The sequence below is a fragment of the Jaculus jaculus genome, chromosome 1 (assembly GCF_020740685.1).
Source record: "Jaculus jaculus isolate mJacJac1 chromosome 1, mJacJac1.mat.Y.cur, whole genome shotgun sequence".
Taxonomy (NCBI): domain Eukaryota; kingdom Metazoa; phylum Chordata; class Mammalia; order Rodentia; family Dipodidae; genus Jaculus; species Jaculus jaculus.
The window spans coordinates 320,658,784-320,675,568 of record NC_059102.1 but is presented as its reverse complement, the minus strand read 5'-3'; the positions used below and the strand labels follow the sequence as shown (position 1 = coordinate 320,675,568).

At 39.2% G+C, this 16,785-nt stretch overlaps 1 protein-coding gene across 7 annotated transcripts in view; it reads right to left on the bottom strand.

The window, feature by feature from the left end:
* The window catches only part of Sdccag8 (SHH signaling and ciliogenesis regulator SDCCAG8), a 223,535-nt gene that overhangs the window by 140,285 nt on the left and 66,465 nt on the right, over nt 1-16,785 (bottom strand). For 6 of the 7 annotated variants that reach the window (XM_045151003.1, XM_045151019.1, XR_006637261.1 and 3 more), the window contains 2 exons: nt 11,551-11,685; nt 9,583-9,699 (listed from right to left, as the gene is read on the bottom strand). The exons of the other annotated variant lie outside the window; for it this stretch is intronic. In XM_045151003.1, coding sequence (XP_045006938.1) covers nt 9,583-9,699; nt 11,551-11,685 — 252 coding nt within the window. The remainder of the gene's footprint in view (nt 1-9,582; nt 9,700-11,550; nt 11,686-16,785) is intronic. 7 annotated transcript variants of the gene reach the window in all.

The following is a 16,785-nucleotide window of genomic DNA, read 5'->3' as shown; positions in this document are numbered from 1 at the left end:
TGTGGGCCCTTAGGCTCTGCAGGCAAGCGCCTTAACTAGGAAGCCATCTCTCCAACCTCAACTTCACTTTTTACTTGAAGGTTTTTTTTGACTTTGCTTTTTTGGTACTGGAGATTGAACCAAGGGCTTTACATATGCTAAGCACATCTCTATCACTGCGTGATAACCTTCAGTTCCCCCACATCCATTCTTCTACATGTGGGTATTTAGTATAACCATTCCATTTGTTGTAAGGACTGTTCTGTTTTTATTGAATTTTCTTATTGTCCTTGTTGACAACGAATAAACGATAATTGTGTGCAACTTCTCTCCTTTTTTATTTTTCAGACAGGTGTTGCAATCTAGGCATCCCAGACTATCCTTAAACTTATAATACCCCTGCTTTTAGGTACTGCTAGGCAAGGGTTCTACTTTTGAACTTCAGCTCAATCCAGCTTCAAGCATCATAAACTGCACTGCTATGTGGTTGAAATACATTTTCTGGAGAAAGCTTACATGGAGTTATTCTTAACAAGCAACAGTGGTTGTGGTGGAGAAAGAGAGTAATCATAGTTTAAAAAATCAGTCACTGTGGTTTCCCTCTGAGGATGTTGATGGCTCTACTGCTGTGTCTGGGTTATAAGCAGTACATGTAATGGCTGAAGCCCAATTCTCACTATAAATGTCTTCTTCCAAAGCCTCTCATTTTTCCCATTACTTTTTTTACTTTCTTCTACTTTTCTTTTCATGATTCTATAGATAGGCAACTCTAGAGTCCTGTGTATTGTTGCTGTAACAAAAACCTGATCAGAAGTAACTTTAAGAGAGAAAGGGCTGTTCTACTTACAGTCTGAGGTACAGTTAGCCATGATGGGTAAGCACAGTATGGGACCAGGAGCATGAAGCAGCTGGTCACCTTGTAAACCACAGTCAGAAAGCAGAGAGCAATGATGCTCATGTTAGCTCACTCTCTGCTTTCTGTTCAGTCTAGGATTCCAGCCCATGGAATGGTACCTCCTAACATACCTGCCATCTCCATTAACCTGATCTAGAAAATCCTTCACAAACTTGACCAAGGTGGTTCTGGATGTGATTATGTTGACAATTCAGATTAGCCAATATATCCTGCTCTCTTGGCTGTTGTGGTAAGTCTAAAGAATATTAAATTTAGCATTTAGAAACTTTAGAGTTCAGGCTTTGTTCCCCTAGCACCAATTTGAGACATACACACACACACACACACACACACACACACATACACATACAGTTAGAAAATCACACTTCTTGGTTATAGGTTACTGGGACACAAAGAAAGACACAACCACACATAGATCTTAAAATTTAGCTATAAAACAATAGTGGATCCATTCATCAGGCTGTCTTTATGCTATAGTTTAGATCTTACATATTTGCCAAAGCACCATGTGTTACAGGTTTGGTTCTCAGCTTTGCAGTAACAGAAAGTGGCATGTGCCTTTACAAGATGGGTCAAGTGAGAGGTCTGTGGATCAAGGGGGATATGACCTCAAACAGGATAAGTGAGACCTCAGCCCCTTCCTCTTCCTCCTCTTTTCATTTCCTGACATGAGATGACTGCTTTTTTTCTGTCACATGCTCCCACTATGATATGCTGACTTGCCATAAACCTAAAAGCAACAAGGCCAATTAACCATGGATGGAAACCTCCAAAACTGTGAGCCACAGTAAAGTGAGTAATGTTCAGGGTAAAGGGGTTCTTCTAAGTTCATTATGGTACTTACTTTCCTCAATAATCTCACTGGCTACAATATTCTTTTAAAAGCATATGTAAATGACTATATTAAAGTGATTACTGTGAAGAGTCAGAAGTAATGTAGGAAGCCTTAAGATAATGCTAGCTGAAAAAAAACAAAAAAAGAAGATTATACCTAGATTATGTTTATGATTAAAAATATATATGCAAATGGACAAAAGTAGAAGGCAAGACAGAAAGCTGAAAACAATGTGCTCTATTGCATGATGGTTATATTGGCTTCTGCTAATGTGCCCATGCTTACACAGTAAATGTTTTTTTCAGATGTATATACGTGTATTAATTAGTAATAGTCATATTAGATATTAGCATCAATATTTCTGACCTGTAAAAAAAAGATATATAGCTGTCCCATGTCTAATGCCACTCAGCTTGCTGCCTGCATGGGCACAGGCAAAGAACCACTGCCTCCTGATGGTGTCAGAGTCAAAGTCTTGGCATGGAAGCAGGTACTGTGCCATACTGGCAGGTTAGCCTGGTGAGCCAATATTTAAAGTTAAAAGAGAAAGGCAAAACTTTTTAAAGGACTAAAACATTTATCATCCATTAGTACTGAAAGCATCTGAATTTCTTTAGGGCCAGTATCAGAAGTTGTGAATTGCTTACAACACAAAAATATCCTTTGAATTCAGTTTTCAGTTTTACATTATTACCAAAGGTAACTGTTTATTTATAAGTGGGCATGTGATTTCTATTTATGCCTTTATCCCAGAAATGGCCTTAAATTAATACATTCAATTGCTGTTAATACTGTGTCTACCTATTCATTTAATTTTTTAAAAAAATGATCATGATAAATAGAAATTATCATCTCTTCTAGAAAATCAAATTACAGGTAAAATTAACATTCTTTTTCAATCATATGATATATGTCTATATGTGTGTGTTTGTAATTTCTATGAATGAGGTACATATATTACAACCAAAAACAAATGCCCACAGCATTAAACAAATCACTAAATGTTAAAGACCCAGAGGGTCTCCAACATGCTGTTATTGACTGGGCTGACTCAGAACTGCTTTTTTGTGAGAGAAAAATAAAGAAACCAAATAAAACTGACTTTACTTTTTTATGGCTAATTTTGTGACTTTACCAGCATAATGATGATTTAAAATGAAGACTCTAGTTTGGCACAGTGCTTTCAGAAAAATAGATTCAATAATTTAAGACTTTTATTACGTGGAGATATTTAAAACTATTTGCATAATCCAATAAATTCTATTTCACCACTCCAAACACATCCAGAATCAGAACAAAAGATGGTGATGTATTGTACATATGCCAGGCTGAAGGATTTTCTCAGAAATCTTGGTTAAGGCTGTGATAAGAACACAAATTCATCTAAGTACGCAGAACAATGCTTTAGGGCATACTTAGAGCAGTTTTATTGCATCACACACAGAACCAGATTCCTCCTCTCGTGGGCTGTAGCCAGCGTGAAGTTCACACTACATTAATTTGCACTTGTCGATATGCTGCTTTGCGAGTACTCTTGAGGCATGTTCACATGGGTACCCCGCCTCCTCAGCTAGAATGTAAACTCCCCAAGGGCAGGACCTGGTCTTCTAGTTATTGCCCCCACTGTGTCTAGTACTCTGGTGCGGGCAGCATGGCCTCGGGCGCTGCTGCCATCTGAGAGAGGAATAGGGCTGGGCTGTGCCGAGCCTGCAGCTCTGTCAGAGGTGTGAAGGGCACTGGGGAGCAGCTCTGTCATCACCAGGACCGAGTGATTACATGTGCCCAAGCCAGGCTCAAGTGGCCCCTCCCAGGCATTCTGGGGAAAGAAGTGAGATTGCAGGTGCTAGCTGCATGTTCTCTGAAGTCTAGCTCCATCACCTCAGCTGGCTGAAGACAGGAGGGCTTCCCAGAGAGCAGAAATGAAGTTCTTACTCTATCTGTAGGTGCTAAAGGTAAAAGTAAAAAAGATGAACTGCTATTAGATAGGATCACCTCTTGCTAGGATGTTTCCAGCATCAAACAATGGACCTCAGAGGCCTGTAAGCTGGGTCTCGAGGTACATCATAGTTTTGCCAGTATTGAAAACTAAAAATTTCATGGAAGAAAGTTCCATGGCCTACCATAGCCATCTATTTCAATCTTTTTTAAAAAATATATTTTTATTTATTTGGAAGAGACAGAGAGAGGGAGGGTGGCAGGCAGATATAGAAAGATTTAAAAGGTGCAGCAGGGCCTCCAGCCACTGCAGATAAACTCCAGACACATGTACCACTTTGTACATCTGGCTTACATGAGTCCTGGGGAATCAAACCTGGGTCCTATGGCTTTGCAGGAAAGCATTTTAGCAGCTAAGCCATCTTGCCAGCCCCTATCAATGTCAATTTTAATTCAGGCTATTATGGTCAGCAGTTTCTGAGGTTAGAGGTCTTTGCTCTTGTTCTTTCTGCATTAAAAACTGAGATTAGGTATTTGATTTTCCCTTGAAGAAAGTCTGTCATATCCTTGAAGTCTTTTTCTAAATAAAAAGATAAAATTGTTCAACTTTTTGGATTCCATTGATTTCTCTGGCTTCCAATAGGTCAGACTTTTAGAGTTCATAGTGTTTCCTGTTGTCTGCATACTAAATAGGTCTACTTTTCCTAACCATCTAATTAAGTGAAGTGAATTTAGAAAATAATTCCTATGTTGGCATACTACATACACAATTTTAGTATTAAAATGCTAAGTCATACTGGTTTAGAACGCAAAGTTTAAAGCCCTTTTTGTCTTTTTTTTTCCTAAGCAAAAAGTTCCCATATGTTTTGTATACATGAATCCACTTTTAAGCATTTTCTTAGATTATGCCATGAAGGTACTTTTGACCTTATGTTTATAGTAAGTGCAACTCCACTGTTACACCATTGTACTAGTATTGTCATACTAGTAATACAAAGTAATGCTGTGTCTTTACTTTTATCTAAGCCGCGTGCCTCTAATAAAACACTGAGAAAGAGCCAGTTGTGTACTCATTTCTCAATGCCATCAGAAGATTAAGAGACCAGGGATGTGACACATATGCTGTAATGAAAAATGCACTAAAACTATCCAGTTATAATTTAAGGTTGATGGGCTTCAGTAGGCTTTCTAGTAAGACAAAAGATTTATGCATGCAAATGTTTATATTTCCATGCTGACAGGAATAAAGCACTCATCCTGGAGAAGGTTAGATCATAATAGGAAGATTCGGTCTTTGTGAGCTGTATGGTTTCTGCCACACCTCCTCGGCTCTGCGGCCCTGTAGCAGGAAAGTAGCACCAACAGTAGGTAAACAACGTTTCAATCAAACTGTACTTTCAAAACCGGGGCAGGCCAGGTTTGGCTTGGGTCTTCAGGTGGCTAGCCATCTTTTTCTGACACAGGGAGCTGTGGGTGAGGCATGCAGGTGAGAGCACAGGAGCACTCTGGCATGGTAGGTCCCTGTCTCTCACGTAGCACACAGGTGTCGAGGGCATGTGATCACTGCAGTCACAGAGGCGCTGCTTAGAAGGGCTTTGCAGCTGGGTGTGATATGAGTTCAAGGACAGCTTGGGCTGCTATAGCACTTACCTTCTCATTGCTAGGACAAAACTAGCTAGAAGCAGCTTATGAAGGAAACGTTTATTTTTGACTTCAGTTTTGAGAGGAAGTTTTTCATGGTGGGGCAGGAGCACACAGCAGGAAGGAAACAGCGCACTCCCTGTGGCAACAAGGGAGGGGCTATAACACTCCAAGACCCACCCCTGGAGCACACCTCCTCCGGCAGGCTTCCACCTCCAGAGGGTCCGCGAGCTGGGGGTTAAGCATGAGGCTTAACCACAAACATGTTAAGCTATGAGAACCTGAGTCCAGATTGCCATGTAAATGCTAGGTGAGGCGGCACTCGCCTATAATCCCTGCATTCACGAGAGAGAATGGAGGATCTCACAGGCAAGATAAATAGCTAAAGTAGCCCAATGAAGATCTGAGTTTAGTAAGAAATTATGTCCCAATAAATAAGGTGGGAAGCAATAGAGGAAGACACCTGACATTGACCTTGACTTTAATCCCCCCCACAACCCCACCATGACAGGAGAGGGATGTATAAAGAGGGAGGGAGAAAGGAGGGAAGAAGGAGGAAGAGAAGAGAGAATGAAGGAAAAAATAGTTTATGTTGTAGGACCTTTCAATCACTTTGTTTCTGCTTTCTGAACAAGAGTCCCTGTAGTTTTATTTGCACTGGGACTGGATCAAAGGTTAGCAGCTAAAAAAGCTCATCTCTAAGATTCAACTATCAAAACTAAGTTGACATAAAATTCTACACATACATTCCTCATTTTAGATCAGGTAACCTCTGGAATGACAGGGCTTTATGTAGATTCCTAAACTCACATACAAGACTCTGAAATTACATGTTTTACATTTCAGACCCTAAGGACCTCTTTTTGGGATATGATGAGCAGCAACACTGTGTGATAGACATTTTTTGAAACAGTATGCCAGAGTATTAATTCATATCCCTTTAGAATGATGATAAATCATTCCTTAGTGTAAAACACAAACAAAATAAGTTGTAAATTTTACCAAGAGTTCCTTTTACTTCCTTTGAAAGATAGTACTGCAGGGGGTGGAGAGACAGCTCAGCAGTTAAAGGCACTTGCTTGCAAAGCCTGTCAGCCTGGGTTCAATTTCCCAGCATCCATGGGAATGCATGTGAAGTGGGTACATGCATTTGTGATCCCAAAGCCTGGCACCTAGGACGATGGGAGGCAGAGCCGGAAGACTCAGAGGCCCGGTGCAAGGGCAGCTAGTCTGCATCCGCAGGAGGCCCTCTCAAAGAGAAGGTGGAGCACAGACACCTCAGTGTTGTCCTCTAACTATCACATGAGCTGAGTCTGTGCTTATCACATGAACACTTGCTTGTGCACATGTACACACACACACACAAATAAATAATAAAAAAATTAAAAAAGTAGTGTAGTATCCAAATATGCTAAGCCACACCAGTTCTCCCTATTTGCATAAAGAAACTGGAAAACACTTTTGGTACCAAGAAATGTGAATATTATTTGCTACTAATTATTGCCAATATTGCTTGGTATACTAGTACAATGATTATGTAAGAATATTTTTCACTGATGCACACTGAAGCGCTGCTGGGTGAAGTAATAAACATTCCTTAGATCTGCTTTAAATATTTCTACAGAAATGGGAGGGGCAGTCGAAGAGGATGAAGAAGAGAAAGTTGACAAAAGAGAGGAAAGAGGCAACAAAGAAAGTGAAGGAACTGAGAGGAAATGTGAATGAAAAGGAACAGGATTAGCAAAATGCTGAACAGAGGTGATGGAAATGCAGGGGTTCACTATACTCCTTTTGTCTTCATATGCTTTAAATTCTCATGATGTATGAGTGTGTGTGTGTATTCTTGTGCCTACGGTATACAAATTGTAATAAAAATCAAAGCACAAATTTCTCAATCTCCCCCATACTAAATGCTTTTTGCTTTTCTGGTGTATAAGCATCCTCTGTGACTGACAGTAGTTCTCTGAGCTGAAGAGACACAAAGGAGTTGATGGGAAGGATAATTCACCCATGGGCCTCTGACACAATGTGAAAAGAAGACAGTGGGCGGAAGAGCCCGCCATTGTTCTCCTCCTAACCTTCCTTTCTAATTATGCCAGAGTCAAGGCTCAGGTCACAAGGAATGTTATTCTGGTGGTCAGCCATTTGCCCCATTTTGTATACATCAAAGAAACTCTTGTTCTCACCACATTCCAATCTCAGTTTCCCACCTAATTTAAAAACCAATCAAGTGGCCAGATTAACTAAAATATAAATGAAATGACTACATTATGGGGAACAGCCTTCTTGTTATGGTGACTGCATAATATATAGCATTTTAAATTTTAAAATGTTTATATTATTATAGGTATTTCAGCTCAATGCTCAGCATGTCTAGCTTTCCAGCTCCTCAAAGTGAAATGTAAATTTCTCTTGAGTGCAGATGGTGGCCAGACAGAAGGTCAGGTCATGGCTGAAAGACCAGAGAACAATTGCTGCTTTGCTATTCCAAATCATCCACGAAATGAGACGCCACTACTTTCTTTCTGAAACTGTCTGTTCAATACAAAATAGTGACAAAGACTACTTATATGATTTCCTCACATTCTGTCCAAGGAGAACTAGTAACAAGCACGTCACATCACAAACATCTTGTAACCCTTCAGAGGTTTGCTCTTAACAGCTATGGCCTCCCCAAAAGGTACATCTCTATCTAAAAATGTGACACTAACAACCATTATGAAAACTGATAATATTCACTACATATGAAAATATAAGTTCATGAGAATAAGCTACTCCTTCAACGAATCTTGCAAATTTTTACCATTATGTTATCATAGACTAATCATAAAACAATATCATATCAAAGACAAATATTAAAGATGCTTTTAAACCTGGTTATTCATTTACAAATAAAATTATAGTTTTATTTTTTTATAACATTTTCCCTCTAAACTATTGTAATGCAATTTTTAAATCTTCCAAGACTCTTTGCTGCAGTATTCTCTCAATCTAAACAATTATGCTTATAGACTTATTATTACACAGAGGTATTAAATAATGTCACTGAGTATGCCACTATAGCACTGCAAAACTGCAGTACATCAAAAAAGTAAAGTTCTCTGAGCTTAGCTTGGTCGTTCTGGGCCATTAGTCCTTGACAGTAAGGATTTTCCATTCCATTATCAGGTACGCCCCCATGTGGATGAAATCAAAGTTTGATTATTTGTGCATGTTCAAAAAAATCTTTTGAAAATGTGAAACATTATAAAGTTTGAATATAGGAGTGTGAAAGCAAAATTTTATTCTGATCATCTGGATTTTAACTTAGTCTTAAGGATTTCAATCATGATTTGGAAAACTTTTGATATTAACTTTCAATAGCACATTCATAATCATAGTTTCCACAATGGTCTTTATGTCACTTGTAACCAACAGTTGATCCAGTTGAAAGGGACAATATGTTGACAACTATGATAGAGAAGTCTTGAACAGAAAGATGTTTTAAAAATTACTCTCTAATTACTCCTAAATTACAGGGATATGTTTAAATTATTGATACTAAGAATTCAGTTTTATTATTTTAATAAAATAAGCAATCTGCTTTATTAGATATAAAGAATACAAGCCTTCAATGGCCTATAATGTAAGATAAAAATAGAAATCATGTCAGCCTTCTAAAACTTTCTCTCTGAAAACTTTATCCATGTAGTTAATTAAAATTGGAGTATCTACACAAACTCAACAGTTTTAACATAAAACATCTGTTCAGACTGAAATGGAAGCAAGTAGCATTTTCTTCCTAACATTTCTAATTTCACTGTATTTAGGCTTCCTGAGCAAACGTATTCATGGCTATCTTAGTTAAAACTGGTTGCACTCTGCCAACAATCAATTTGATTGACATATTTATATATCAACTCATCTCATCTTACAAATTTCAAACTTTTTCATTTAAAATTGGATGCAAGTTGGCATCTTTCAAGAACTTCATGTACGTATATTTTAGGTTCAAACTGTGCATTAGAACATTTTTTAAACTTCTGTAAGTAATAGATACACATATCCAAATGTATATTTATGAACTGTCAAATTGGAATTTCATATGCAAGCAGTTGTATTCTCACCACTTCGTGTCAGGCAACTATAAATGAAATTCTTTTAATAGTATAAACTAGATCCTTACATTAGTGAGGAAAAATGTAAGCGGGATCAATAACTTGTGGGTGAGAATGCATCAGCATCAGGAAGTCTGGTGTGGGAGCTCTGCTTATGGTCTGGGCTTATCGTCTCCTACCTGATCTTTAATTTCAAGATCCCTCTGCGACTTTGCTCTGTATTCTCTGTGCTCCTTTTCAGCCTCATCCTTCTCCATTTTGATTTTATTCAACTGGAAGCGCATTTCTCCACACACCTGTTAGATTGTAAAAACAAGATCAACAGCCACCGGAATCCGGCAGGCATGCCTGCAATTAAATCTTTTAGTGCCCCCTAGAGGTCGTGTGATAAAATACAACAGAACTTTCCTAAGATTATTAAAATACTGAATAAGGTTTGTGAAGATTTGGAGGAATTACTGAGGCTAACAAATGCAAATTATGATAAAATTTGCTATAAATTTGCATTGATATAGAATTAAATAATTTGCTAGTAATATTTTATATAAAACAGTTTCAAATACACTATCAATCAAAAGGTAATACCATATAAATTGTAACTAGATAAACTTTGTTATCAATATATATTATTTGCTTAAATTTATATGGCTAAATATTCTTTTCATATTATAAATTATTCTTTTAAGGATCAAGGAATATGTTTTGCCTTTTTTCTTGCTATGTATTATGTGGGGAGGTGTATGTACATATATGTGCAGATGTATGTACTCCATTCAGCCTACATGCAGAGGTCAGAGGAGGAAATCAGGCGGCCTGTTATTGCTCTTCTGTCTTTCTGAACCGAGAGTCTGCCACTGTTTTTCAGTAAGATTGGCTGAAACAGTAAGCTCCAGGAATTCTCCCATCTCTGTCCATTCCTCAGTGCTGGGCTGACAGGCATGTGCACACACCCAGTATTATATATGGTTACTGGGGATTGAACTCATGTCCTCATATAACAATGGTATTAAAATGTGTCACAATTTGAGGAAAAATATGGAAGGGGTATTATTTTATATAAGTTATCTGTGTATTTAGTAGTGAATAATAAAATGATTTTATTTACTATATTACACATGCAATATTCAGTTTCTTACTTTTAAAGCAATTGACTGTGAAATCTCAATAAACTAATATTTCTTAACATAGGATGTTACATAGTAACTTTGGTCCAGTTAGGGCTACTAAAGGTTGTAGTTTTTGCCTCACAAGTTAGCGGGCAGTGGCCAGAATACAAATTCTGTGGTGTTTAATTTTTATTTATTTATTTGAGAGAGAAGGAGAGAGAGAAAGAATAGGCACACTAGGACCTCTAGCTGCTGCAAATGAACTCCAGACACATACCACCTTGTGTATCTGGATTATATGCGTCCTGGGGAATTGAACCCGGGTCCTTTGGCTTTGCCATCTCTCCAGCCCTGCTGTGGCATTTTTAATGTATGAACTTAACTATAATAAAGTAAGAGTTTGTACTATTAGAATCCTGGTTTTAGAGAAGGATCTGAAAAAGAAGTGGGAAGAAGAAGATTTTTTATGTGACACTTTTCAAATTGTAAATAGCTGTCTTTGACAATTACTGGGAATACTAAATTTATGCTATCTCTTAAGGGAAAATCAGTCCTAATTAACTAATTCAGAAATGAAAGTTTTGTCAAATATTCAATAATTAAAACAATTTATAGCCGAGCGTGGTGGCGCACGCCTTTAATCCCAGCACTCGGGAGGCAGAGATAGGAGGATTGCCATGAGTTCGAGGCCACCCTGAGACTCCATAGTGAATTCCAGGTCAGCCTGGGCTACAGTGAGACCCTACCTCGAAAAACCAAAAAAAAAAAAAACAACAAAAAAAAAACAATTTAACTCCAACTTACAAGTATATCTTTGCCAATTAAACCTTAAGCTGTTCATGAACATGATGTGTGTAATTTACCTTTAAATTTGCAGAACTCAGCAAAGGAGCTGCACACAGTGATATTTCCCAAGTAGAATGCTATTAGTCTTGAAAGAACAAAACTTTTCTATTCTAAAATTTGTCCTGGGATACTAAGAAAACATGTATTTAAGTAACTATTAAACTAAAATCTTTTTTTTTTTTTTTTTTTTTTTACCTTTGAGACATCTACTTCCTGAGAAGCAAGCTGGTTTTGAATTTCTTCTAGTTGACTAACAGCGGAAATCTTCTCCCTTGTAACCTTTTCTACCTCCGCCTCTAGTTGAGCAATATTCTGAGAGAGGACCAGCATCTGTAAGAGGACAATGAAGGTCTAATGAGGGCTGGAGAGATGGCCCAGTGGGTAAATGCTGGCCGCATGCATAAGCAGGATGATCGGGGCTCTGGTCCGCAGAACTCACAGAAAATGCCGAGTATTGTGGCATGCGCTATGATTTTAGTGCTGGGGAGGCAAAGACAGGGAACCCTCAGGGTTAACTGGCTATCCAGGTAACCAAACCAGTGAGCCTAAGTGCAGCAAGAGACCTGCCTCAAGAAATATAAAGTGGAGAGTAACTGAAGAAGACATCCAACATCAGCCTCTGGACTCCACAGGCACATGCACAAAGGTGAACATATACCCACAAACACATGTGTACCCATACACATGAGACACACACACTACACACATATACACAATTCTATACAATAAACTTGCTTTACAAAATGAGTATCTTTAAAATCATTTTATTAACAGTCTTAGTATAGCCACTGGCTTTATATTATTTTTCTTTTGATTGGGTATGTCCACATCTTTACTTCCCCAACTCATCTCATGACTTGCAATTCCTACTTCCCTATTAATTCCTCTGGACTCAAACCTTATTCTGGTAAGTGTAAGATGGTAAAATCTAAGGTTTGGTTGAAATTCTGAGATGAATCGGACCCCAGCTAAGTTGTGGAATAAACCACCATCAGTACACTTCAGAAAAGGGATGGAGGAATCAGGCAACTTTTAAATCCTTCTTCCAGTGGAAGGCATGAAAGGGTAGAAAGAATTAAAGTGGAGTATTAGACACAGAGATTTTCTTCCCCCCAAACCAAAAAAAGAAGGCTCTTTGTGATTTGTTTTGCTGGTAAACCCCACCTACTCTCCTAGTGGTTCCCCTCCTCCAGGAGTCCGGAGGCTACCATCTCTTCTTCTGGAAGCTGCCTTTGACCTGTAGCTCCCAACACAAAACAGGTGAGCCTCCAAGTCCCGGGTTGACATGTAGCTGATATACTCTAGAACACCCAGACTTGTTTGCAGCCACATCCATCCTCAATGATTGCTCCCCATGCACACTCGTGGGGCACCATTCTGATCAGCACTCTGGCACACAATCCTCCAACACCCTCAGTATGTGCAGGGTCTCCACCCCAGCCTGTATATACTGTTATCCCAGTGCTCAATCATACTGTTTTTAGTAGTATGTCTGTCTGTCTGTCTGTCTGTCTGTCTGTCTTTCTGTCTGTCTGTCTGTCTGTCTGTCTTTCTTTCTTGTTTGTTTGTTTTTTTTTTGTTGTTGTTGTTGTTTTGTTTTTTGAAGGTAGGGTCTCACTCTAGCTCAAGCTCACCTGGAACTCACTATGTCATCTCAGGATGTCCTCAAGCTTACAGTGATCCTCCTACCTCTGTCTCCTGAGTGCTGGTATTAAAGGCTTGCACCACCATGCCTAGCTCATATCTGTTTCTTTGACTAGAAGTTCCTCAAGGGCATGTTCATTAAAAGGCACAAACTGTTCCAGGGATGGCTGAATGGATAATTAGGATAAATGGCTTTTCTGAGAGAGATTGTACATATCAGATCCTAGTTTCTCTTCTCAGGATTAAAATTCTTTCTAGATTTCAGACAGGTTTATGTTCTGTTCCAGTGACTACCTTTTCTAGACTAATTTCTTAGTTGAATTAACAGTTTTAAAATGAATGGATGTTACCTTAATAAATATCTTTATACACATTACAATATGTACCTAAAATTAAAGTCAAAAGAAGATAAATAGAAAAATCAGAAGTAACAATTTAATTTCCACAATTTAAGAATTTTAGTTCATGACTACTCATATCATGAACATGCAATTACAGGGTTTCTGGACCCATACAGCAGCAGGAACTCTTAATGACAAGCTATTAAATATCATTCTTGACAGATTTAAGTAGATATGAATCTAACGATTAAACATGTTAACCATGTAGGATTTCAAAGAAATATGCAGGTGTTTATTTTGCTAATTGTGAATTCGGAGTCAACTTCTATTACAAGGCATGAACTGAACCTCTCCCTTTCCTTAGGCCTGCCTCCTGCTGTCACCTATCATTTCCTTCCTCTGCCCACTCCCTGCCTGCTGCCTCCTGTCACCACTTCCTGAGACCTCCCCTCCTGTTGTCCCTCCTCCTTCCCCGTGCCCACCGTCTGGAAGTCCGTGTTGCACCGCAGGAGCTCCTTCATCCACCTCAGTTGCAGAGCTACAAGTACATAGCCAGCTGCAACACTGCTGGATGTCCGAAGCACTGGCATCAGGTAAGTCCTTTCAACTCTGACAGGGGCAAAAAAGAGACAAGGACACCCAGGTGGGGAAAGCTTGATAGAAATTTCTGCAAAGCAGTCCTTCATGGATTGACTGGAATGCAATGGTATTTCCTATACAAGAAATACAAGAATCAAGGACTCTAGCAATGGGTTATTATTATCAAGGGGACCAACTAAGAAAATGTGGAGTGTAGGGGCTGATCAAATAAACGTGATGCACGACTGAATGAACTTACAACCTGAGTGCCTCAGTGCAACAAAGAATCATTACTGACAGCCACAGACAAACTCCCAGCAAGTCCTGCAGGGGAGAATGAGGCAAACCTGAAGAGGTAGAGGGTATCCCCTCTGCTAGAGCTTCCCACACAAATGAGAGAGCGGGAGGAGAGGGTAACAGTGGGAATGAGAAGGAAGGGGGAGAAAGATGAAGAAATAGGGGGGAGGAAGATAGAAGAGGGGGAAGAAACACAAAAAGAAAAAATATAAGTCTCTCAGACTATTATGAAAGCAGGTAGGCTTGTTCTAGCACTAACCTCCCTAGTTAAGTCTTAGGTGTTATGGTTAGTGGTCAGTCTCCCTATTAGATTGTGTTCTATGTCTCTGAATTCCTTTAGAGAAGGAATCCTATCAGATTTGCTATGAACTTGGATTACTTATATGATTACTTGTCAGTCCAGTCGAAATAAGATTCTGAAAACTAAGCTACTTACCAAAGGTTACTCAAGATAATAAATAAAAGTAAAGCTAGGCCTTATATTCATGTCTGTCTGTTTTTATATCATGAACATACAAGAAAGCTATCTAACAAGGCTACCTGTCTATCTCTAAAATAAGAACAAGAGCCACAGGCTAAACTATCCAATGCTCACCATAAGACAGGCATGATGGCATCTTCAAAGTACCATCTCATTGGATCCCGTCAAGCCCTTGAAGTATGCAATATCTACTTTATTCTTTATTCCTGAATACTAAACAAACAATAAAGGTCACAAAAGGTCAAATTGGATTCAACCCTACATCCTTTTTCTCCAAAACCACTTTCCTTGATGAGAGCACCACCTCATAGCACTTTACTCTTGCCTACACTTACCTCTGCACACAGGACCTGAGCTCAAATGCCTGCCAAACTTTACCCTACTCAGGCTGAGAATGCACTGTGTTCACTTTACTCAGGACATAGCTGTCAAGTCTTCATGAGAGGTTCTGTTACACAGGAGGCATCTGGCATAATGCCAAGTACATTTCAGCCTTTTTCTTTCAGCATCAGGAATTCTCGCCAGTGTATTTTTTAAAATTTTTTTAATTTATTTATTTGAGAGCGACAGGCACAGATAGAAAGACAGATAGAGGGAGAGAGAGAGAATGGGCGCGCCAGGGCTTCCAGCCTCTGCAAACGAACTCCAGACGTGTGCGCCCCCTTGTGCATCTGGCTAACGTGGGACCTGGAGAACCAAGCCTCGAACCAGGGTCCTTAGTCTTCACAGGCAAGCGCTTAACCACTAAGCCATCTCTCCAGCCCTCACCAGTGTATTTTTAAAAAAATTTATTTTATTTTATTTATTTGAGAATGACAGACAGAGAAAGAGGCAGATAGATAGAGAGAGAGAGAGGGAGAGAATGGGCGTGCCAGGGCCTCCAGCCACTGCAAACGAACTCCAGATGCGTGCGCCCCCTAGTGCATCTGGCTTACGTAGGTCCTGGGGAATCGAGCCTCGAACCGGGGTCCTTAGGCTTCACAGACAAGCGCTTAACCGCTAAGCCATTTCTCCTGCCCCTCACCAGTATATTTTTATATTGTAGAACTATTGAGTAAGGCAGGTGGTTTCTAACAAATAATCTCACAAACACAAATCTCTTGGGTATGAACAATAGCTGGCCTTTGCCATTGATTCCATTCTCACACACAATACACAATTTATAACTCCACCTCCCTCCATGCCATACACAGGATGATATCACTCACTTCCTTCCAACACACCCTGGATTTCTAAATTCTATCTATTCTTTAAAACACAGTTAAATACCACCTTCTCCACAAGGTTTTCCATGGTCCCTTGGCAGGGATCAGTTCTTATCCACTGTATTCTCAACATTTTAGTTCTATTTCAAGTGGCAGAGGAAATTTTTTTTTCTTCTTCTTCATGTGGCATTCATATATTTGAGAGTGTGTTATGTGAGAGTACGTGACAAGCAATAAGGATGTCAGGATGCTAGATCACACATGCAAGGGACTCAAAAAATTAGGAGAGGGGTTGGAGAGATGGCTTAGCAGTTAAGGCACTTGCCTGTGAAGCCTAAGGATCCAGGTTCGATTTTCCAGGACCCACGTAAGCCAGGTACACATGGTGGCACATACATTTGGAGTTCGTTTGCAGTAGCTAGAGGCCTTACCATACCCATTCTCACACTCTCTAATAAATAAATATCTAAGTAAAAATAAAATCTTTAAAAAAAAGAAAATTAAGAGAGAGGAGAGGAGAGAGCTAAAGAGAAGAAACATCATAGAGAAATTTGATGGTTTGTTAAAGGATCCTAAATTTTAGCTAACGTTGCATGGATAGAAACATGCAAGGATTTTAAAGCAAGAAACTGGCATGTTGAGATGTTCACTTTGAAAATATCATTCCAGTTGTGTTTAAAACAAAAAGTCAGAACATTACATGGGAGGCATGGGCCCCACAAGGGGTCAAGGAGTCCTCCAAGCATGAGAAAGCAGTGGAACATGATAGACAGTAAAAGGCATAAGGCCCTGAATTTCTAAAACTCATGAGATGTAGAGGGAATGGGAGAGAGAAGAGGCAAGGATGAGACTGTTATATCTTCTTGTGTAGTAAAGACTGATA